At 40.6% G+C, this 8,885-nt stretch overlaps 1 protein-coding gene across 1 annotated transcript; it reads right to left on the reverse strand.

Annotated features, from left to right (window-relative positions):
• Positions 1-2,099: 2,099 nt before the first annotated feature.
• LOC103115476 (argininosuccinate synthase-like) lies at positions 2,100-2,866 on the reverse strand. Its single transcript, XM_060191891.1, has one exon. It carries the CDS (start codon positions 2,829-2,831, stop codon positions 2,346-2,348), a length of 486 nt encoding a protein of 161 aa, XP_060047874.1. The 5' UTR covers positions 2,832-2,866; the 3' UTR covers positions 2,100-2,345.
• Positions 2,867-8,885: the final 6,019 nt, after the last annotated feature.

The raw sequence follows: 8,885 nt of genomic DNA on the forward strand, positions 1-8,885 counted from the left end.
TAACAATGCTTCATTGTTCTTCTTCTTTTTTTTTCTTAATCAGAAATCCCAGCTGTTTTCTGATGGAATTCATTGAGTTATTTGTTGTAATATATTTTTTGTTTTGTTTTCTGGGGAGAGCCTAGATCACCATAGCCCCACCCTGGAAATTCTAATGTACTTCTTTTACTCGCAAAGCAGTCTGTGCCAACCAGATGCCAACATAGTGTTAAGTACTGGAGTTAGTGCCTGAGAAATAACTCCTTTTTTTTTTTTTTTTTTAAGAAATAACTCTTATTGAAACTTATAACAGTTTTATCTACTCTGAGGGAAAAAGCTATGGCAATGCAATCAATAAAGTAGGGAGGCTGTCATACTATAGCTTATTGTTATCTCCAATCTGGAAATGTAACAACAAACATACTTTGTGGTTTGCACCATTTTTATTTATTACATATCATTTTCTCCTTCAGCCAGATTTGTAGCTTATAAAAATAACCAAATATTTGCTTACAAATTGTTATAATGAAAATCTGTAGCCTGCTGCAGTAAGATTCATGGTCATGATAACTTTGAAAGCATTTGTTTGCATTTGTAGTGTGTGGGAATAATTTAAATTTAAGATTTTTGCATAAATTATTTATATGTTTAGTCCAAGATGCAGTGCAATTACAACATTTTTTCAGAAGTGAGGCAGAAGTTTAAAATTTATAAATACTTCTTTTTATTTTGGTGACACTAGATATAGTTTTCTAGAAAGCTGTATTTTTTGTTGTTTGAATAGCAGTTAGCTGTTTTCACTCTCTCTAACAGATGGAACGAAAGCATTGTGAACATTTTTATTAAAACAGCAAATGAAGCTATGAGAGAAGTGTCACATTGCCAAGTATTCATCTTGCAAATTAAATTCTACAACTTAGCAGGTGGTTTAAGTTCCCTTTAGAAATTTAAAATCAGCTTATTTCATTTCTCTGTGGTTTACTAGAGATACAGGTTCACTCCTGCATTCACTTACACAGAATCTGTTTGCATGTTTCTTAAAACTGACAGTTGGGAAAATATTTGCCAACTCTCACTCAAAATGGTTCATGATTGCCATATTCTGATAGTTAAGTCTTCAATATTCATTATTAAAACTGACTCTCTCTAGACTATGTTTGCAAGTCCCTAGTGAATCCACAAATGTAAAACCCACATTCAGAATGTATGTGTGTACACGAATATTTCACCATTTTACATTATCTCTCGGTGTACTGGTAGTATAGTGTTAGTATAGAAAATTCCAGTATAGGGAGTCCAGCTGTAGCGCAGTGGGTTAAGCACACGTGGCGCAAAGCGCGAGGACTGGCTTAAGGATCCCGGTTGGAGCACCGGGCTCCTCACCTGCAGGAGCGTCGCCTCACAAGCGGTGAAGCAGGTCTGCAGGTGTCTATCTTTCTCTCCTCTCTCTGTCTTCCCCTCCACTCTCAATTTCTCTCTGTCCTATCCAGCAACAACAAAAGCAATGGCATAAATAATAATGACAACAACAATAATGGCAACAACAAGGGTAACAATAACCCTGGAGGCAAATAAATAAATAAATAAAATTCCAGTATTAAATGGTAATTGCTATAGTCTCAAAGTTTAGGTTCCCCTTGTCCCCAGATTCATATATTGACTCCTAATATGTGGTGGTGTTTGGATAAGTTGGTTTGGGGGGTTTGAGGGATTATAAAGTCATGAGGATGACACTTTCATGAATGGGATTAGTGCTCATAAAATTATGAGACATTAGAGCACATGATCTTCTCTTCTGCCCTCTGAAGGCCAGTGATGTTTGTGAACTAGAAATCAGACTCTCTCAACTAAATAATTTCAGTTATTTTCCACTTCCTACAAATTAAAATTTTTATTTATAAGTTCTGAAAAAGAGCTCAACTGGGAGGGTGCCACACTGGGTGAAGCAGTGATACATTTCCATTTCTCCCTCTGTCTCTTTGTCTTTATCTGGAGAAGTTAATGTGGAGTGTTAAAGTCTGTACAATGCCACACACACAAGAAAATTTTACATGAATATACACATTATGCCCCCTAGAATAAAAAGTTTGACTTATTGTTCATGTTTTGCCCCAAAACTCTTTTTTTTAATGTTTTTTTTTTAATTGTTATTTTACAGCTCTGACTGTAGCTGTCCCCAGCCCTTGCCTATGTTGACCACTTTTTGCAGGCTACAGGGGATCAGGGAACAAAGCTGGGGCCTGGCACCCCTACTAGGCTGCCAGCCCAAGGAGAACAAGTCACAATTACAAATTATCACAACAATTAGCGCCTGTACTTGGGAGATGGGCAAAGTGAGGAGGCCCAGCTCCTCATTGTCAGCCCCTCTATTTGGTGGTGACCTTGCTCTGGAGGCAATGATATTCCTTCAGCCTGAGGGAGTTGATGTTGATGAAACCAGTGGCATCGATGGGCTCATAATCCCCTTGCACGTTCATGCTCACCAGCTCCTCATTGTATAGGGACAGTGGGGTCTCGCGGCCGAGGATATAAACCTGGCCCTTGAAGACGGACACCTGCACTTTTCCTTCCACATGCTCCTGGGACTTGGCAATGCAGTGACGGACAAACTCACATTCGGGGCTGTACCAGAAACCTGTGTACACCAGCTCAGCGAATTTCAAGCCCAGACCTTGTTTGATTTTGCGCACTTCCTGATCCATGGTGAAGGCCTCGATGTCTAAATGAGCGTAGTAAAGGATCGTCCCTGCTGGGGTCTCGTAGATACCTCGGGCCTTCATCCCAATGAATCGATTCTCCACAATGTCGATGCGGCCCACACCATGCTTGCCTGCAACTTCATTCAGGTACATGAAGAGCTCCAGGAAAGTGCGGTGGGTGGTACCATCCTTGAACTCAATCTCTAGGATGTCAGGGCCAAACTCTTTTTACAACTATTCCTTGACTGATCTGATCAAGCCAGACTGGCTTATTTGGCTCATCCCCCAAGCAAGTTGATAACTACTTAATTTTCTACTCATGTGTGTCAGTGTACCTTTTTTTCTAATCGTCTGCCGTCTGAATCCGTTTTCTCCTGAAGATTCAACTCAAGTCACAACACAATGAAAACTTTAACTACCCTAATACCCACAATTCATTTCCTTTAGAACTCTCTAGGTCTACTTTGTTGTTGTTGTTTATATTTATGATTTTATTTATGTATTTACCTCCAGGGTTATCACTGGGGCTCAGTATAGGCACTACGAATCTACTTCTCCTGGAGGCCATTTTTTTTTCCATTTTATTGGATAGGGTAGAGAGAAATTGAGAGCGGAGGGAGAGATAGAGAGGAAGATAAAGATAAACATCTGTAGACCTGCTTTATCGCCATGAAGAAGACCCCTGCGGAGTGGGGTGGTGGGGAGGTGGGGGGAGGGGCCTCGAGCCCAGATTCTTTCAGGTCCTTGCACTCAGTACTATGTGTAGTTAACCCGGTGCACCACCACCCAGCCACCTGTCTTTATTTATTTATTGCATAGAGACAGCCAGAAATCAAGAAGGATGGAGGAGATAGGCAGGGATAGAGAGAGACAACTACAACACTGCTTCACCAGTTGCAAAGCTTTCCCCTTGCAGGTGGGGACTGGGGGCTTGAACCGGCTACTTGAGCATTGTAACATGCTCAAGTAGCCGGTTCCAGGTGGCCACCACCAGGCCCCTCTAGAACTACTTTGTAAATAATTTGCATCTTTCTTTGTGTTTTCTTTATGCAGTCTATTTCCCCAATTAGAATTTTACATTCTGGAAAGGTTCCATTTTATATACTAAACTTCTAGCACCCCAGTATTTAGAACATAATAATCAATAAAATGTGTTGATGGTGGTAATATAATCAAGGTTTTCCCAGGCTATATTATAAACAATTCAATACAATTAGGGCTAACCCTTGGTTATTTGGTTTTAAAAGTATTTCTTTTTAATTTTTCTTGGGAGTTTACTCTCACTTCTGTGGAATTGTCAGTTTTAATACAGAATTTATTAATTCAGGTAAACATCCTTATGATATGGGTAACTTCAAACAAATGAGTTAAACTCTTGTTCTAGATTCAGTTTGTTTTGGTTCAGAGCTCTTGTATATATTATCCTTTGTCTGGAACCCAGGTTAAGATTCTAGCCCCTCTCCAGAATATTGTCAACAAAACAGCAAAACAACGTGTGACCAATCATACACTCTTCCCCTCTCATTATATTCTTTTGAATACATTTTCTAGTAGCAATTGGCACTCTGATGGACAGTAGTTCCTTTTTTTTTTTTTTTTTGCCTCCAGGGTTATTGCTGGGGCTCAGTGCCAGCACTACAAATCCACTGTTCCTAGAGGCTATTTTTTCTCATTTTGTTGCCCTTGTTGTTGTGCTTGTTGTAGTTGTTATTGTTGTCATAGCTGTTGTTGTTGTTGTTGGATAGGACAGAGAGAAATGGAGAGAGGAGGGGAAGACAGAGAGGAGGAGAGATAAACACCTGCAGACCTGTTTCACCACTAGCGAAGCGACCTCCTGCAGGTGGGGATCCTTATGCTGGCCCTTGCGCTTTGCGCCATGTGCACTTAACCCACTGCGCTACGGCCCAACTCCCTAGTAGTTCCTTTTCTATAAATGTCTACACCGACCAACTGTTCAGCCACCTTCTTTCCCAACAGCAAAATACCTTTTTTGTGTCTGAAGATTGTTCCAGAGCCAGACTGCATCCATGATGATTTGAATAACTTGGTCTGTTCAAAGATTTGGTTTCCCTTCCCCCAGCCACCCTGCACTGTTTACATAAACTAAATGAATGCCACTCTTGGGAAAACTCTTAACAATTGACTGGGACAGTGAAGACTTTTCCCCTTCATGGATGTGTGTGCAGAGCCTGAGGCAGTATATAATTGTGAATGCACTCAGGGAAGCAGATTAATCAAAAAGATCTTAAGCAGGCATTGTTTGTTTTGCATGAACAAACAGCAATTGCTCTTTGTTTAAATTTAATAGTTAAAAATGAACAGTTCTGGCAATAATTACCACATATTTATATTAGCATTTTACTTTTTAAGTTTCAGAAAAAAATAGCAGTTTAACTCAGCTGAATCATATTTATCAAGTCAAAGGTTAAGAACTACTCTTGCAGTGATCTTACTAAGAAAACATTCTAAATTAATAATCATATGTAAAGTATGGAACTTTATTGAGCAGGGTAGAGGTGGGGAGGGTTGAAGTCCTAGAACATGATGGCAGAGGAGGACTTAGTGGGGGTGTTTGTTATTTGGAAAACTGGGAAATGTTATGCATGTACAAACTATTATATTTTACTGTCGACTGTAAACCATTCATCCCCCAATAAGTAAATTTTTAAAAAGAAAAAGAACTGGGGGCCAGGAAGTGGCGCACCTGGTTAAGCACACACAGTACAGTGTGCAAGGTCCTGGGTTCAAGCCCCTGGTCCCCACCTACAGGGGGAAAGCTTCATGAGTGGTGAAGCAGGGCTGCAGGTGTCTCTCTGTCTCTCTCCATCTCTACCTCCCCTTCCTCTCAATTTCTCTCTGTCTCTATCCATTAGTAAATAAATAAAGTTTAAAAAAAAGAAAAGAACTTTGTCAGGAAGGGGATGTCGAGAGAAATAAAAGAAACTAACATTAGATTAAAGGGAATAAGTATAACAGTTGTCTATTAGCATTAGGGAAATGACGATGAATAATACATTGCCATTAAAATTTACATATTCTTGATAGCTGCATAGTATTCCATTGTGTATATATACCACAGCTTTCTCAGCCACTCATCTGTTGTTGGGCACCTGGGTTGCTTCCAGGTTTTAGCTATTATGAATTGTGCTGCTATGAACATAGGAGTACACACCTCTTTTTGGTTGGGTGTTATGGAGTCCTCAGGGTATAACCCCAGGAGAGGAATTACTGGATCATATGGAAGGTCCATGTCTAGCCTTCTGAGAGTTTTCCAGACTGCTCTCCACAGAGGCTGTACCAATTTACATTCCCACCAGCAATGTAAAAGGGTTCCTCTGTCCCCACATCCTCTCCAGCATTTGTTGCTGCTGTCCTTTTTGATGTATGCCATTCTTACAGGAGTGAGGTGGTATCTCAGTGTTGTCTTAATTTGCATTTCTCTGACAACCAGTGACTTAGAGCAGTTTTTCATATGTTTGTTAGCCTTTTGGATCTCCTCTGTAGTGAATGTTTTGTTGAACCCACCTTCTCTGACCCATCTTGGACAGAGCTAGAAGGAATTATGTTAAGTGAGCTAAGTCAGAAAGATAAAGATGAGTATGGGATGATCCCACTCATCAACAGAAGTTGACTAAGAAGACCTGAAAGGGAAACTAAAAGCAGGACCTGACCAAATTGTAAGTAGGGCACCAAAGTAAAAGCCCTGTGGTGAGGGGTAGACATGCAGCTTCCTGGGACAGTGGGGGGTGGGAGTGGGTAGGAGGGATGGGTCACAGTCTTTTGATGGTGGGAATGGTGTTTATGTACACTCCTAGCAAAATGTAGACATATAAATCACTAGTTAATTAATATGAGAGGGGGAAAATTAATTGTATGTCTCAAAGTTTTTCAAAACAAAAACTGAATCTTTTTAATATATAGGCTGTGTATTTGATATGCGGACTCTCTCAAAAGCCTAGACCAAGTAGATCAGAAGCATCCAATAGCACAGCTATATACAAGATACTGGGTACTGTACAGTAAACCCTAACAAAAGGACTTTTCAAAGTTAACCCAATTACCAAATAATGTGATGATAACATTAACTATCAATTGTCTTTTGGAACCCTAAGACAGCAGGAACCTCACATCTCCACTATAGAGCCCCTACTTCCCCTAGTCCTGGAACCCTTGGATAGGGCCCACTTTCCCGTATGCCTCTCCCAATCCATATCAAATAATATTGCATCTGCCGACCACAACCTAACCAATGCAACGATTGCCACCTCAACATGCTTCACCTCAGAAGTCCAGAGACTTCACGAATGGAATGACAACCCTTCAGCTTCATTACTCGGGTGAGACCTTTCCTTTTATAGTACACTCTAATTTCATCTCAGGTGGTTCACTTTCTAACAAAGTCCCCAAACCTAGATATACACCAGTTTCTGTGAGAGAGAGCTTATGTTCACACGTATCCATAAACTACTGCAAAATATATACCTGAAAGCAGAAGTACACTAGAGTTTGCTGTGAGTACCTCCCTAACACTTCCTCTCCACTATTCCAAGCTTTGGGTCCATGATTGCTCAACAATTTGTTTGGCTTCGTATGTTAACTCTCTTTTCAATCACCAGGCTCCACATGCCATCAGGAAGCTAGCCAGGCTTCCCTGGATTGAAGACCCCACCAATGTGTCCTGGAGCTCAGCTTCCCCAGAAACACACCCTACTAGGGAAAGAGAGGCAGACTGGGAGTATGGACTGACCAGTCAACGCCCATGTTCAGCGGGGAAGCAATTACAGAAGCCAGACCTTCCACCTTCTGCAACCCACAATGACCCTGGGTCCATGCTCCCAGAGGGATAGAGAATGGGAAAGCTATCGGGGGAGGGGGTGGGATATGGAGATTGGGTGGTGGGAATTGTGTGGAGTTGTACCCCTCCTACCCTATGGTTTTGTTAATCCTTTCTTAAATAAAAAAAATTAAAAAAAATTAAAAATAAAAAATTACATATTCTTACATTGGCCATTGGAACAATAGAACATGTTTGTCACAAAAGACATTATAGTATAAACCAAACACTAAAAACTTCACACCACAGAGCTAATCCTGCTGATGCAGCACTTAGCATGCTATAAGTGAGAATGTCAAAGTGGCATTTTTAATGAGAACATTGTTATTATAATCTCATGATTTATAAAAAACATTGCTGGTTTAATAATCATGCTTAAATTTAATCCTGTGTCTCACTATCACAAAGAGGAAAATTTCCTTTTTCACTGTGACAATCTATTTGCATCTTTCCTTAAAAAATAATTTTTGTGCATGGTACACAGTCATTTTAATTAAAACTCATCTATACAGAAGTTTCCTACCTGCTCCTAGTAAATAGTTCCAAATAGAAATGTTTGAAAAGAGGCCAAGTTATGAATTGAAAGCAATTACCAATTTGGAATTAGAGGCAAGGTACTTTTCATATAGCAAGTTTATTTAAAATATGCCTTTAATTATATTTGCTTTAGAAATTTAAGCCATGGCGGTTGGGCAGTGGTGCACTAGTTAAAGAGCACAGAGTATGAAGTACAAGGACCCACACAAGGATTTAAGTTCAAGCTCCTGGCTTTCCACCTGGAGGGGCTCGTTTCACAAGCAGTGAACGAGGTCTACAGGCATCTCTTTCTCTACCTCCCCCCTTTCTCAACTTCTTTCAGTTCTATCCTACGCTATTTAATATTTACATCAATGACCTCCCAGAAACTTCTTCAAGGAAGTTCATCTACGCCGATGACATCTGCTGTGCAACTCAGGCATCCAAGTTTGACATCCTCGAGGAAACACTCACGAAAGACATGTCTCTGATATCTGATTACTGTAAAAAATGGCGACTAATCCCTAGCACTGCAAAAACGGTATCATCTGTTTTCCATCTACACCATGCCTCGGCCTCGAGTGAGCTTAATGTGCAGCTTGATGACACGAGAATCCGGCATGAAGCCCAGCCAGTCTATCTTGGTGATACTCTCGATTGCACCCTGTCATTTCGCGAACATCTCATAAAAACTGCAGCAAAGGTGGGTGCGAGGAATAACATCATTGCAAGACTGTCCAGCTCCTCATGGGGCACGAGCGCTTCCACACTACAATCATCATCTCTGGCATTATGCTATTCCACTGCAGAATACTGTGCCCCAGTATGGTTCCATAGCCCCCATGTCCACTTGGTCG

This window comes from Erinaceus europaeus, chromosome 5 (assembly GCF_950295315.1).
Source record: "Erinaceus europaeus chromosome 5, mEriEur2.1, whole genome shotgun sequence".
Lineage (NCBI taxonomy): Eukaryota > Metazoa > Chordata > Mammalia > Eulipotyphla > Erinaceidae > Erinaceus > Erinaceus europaeus.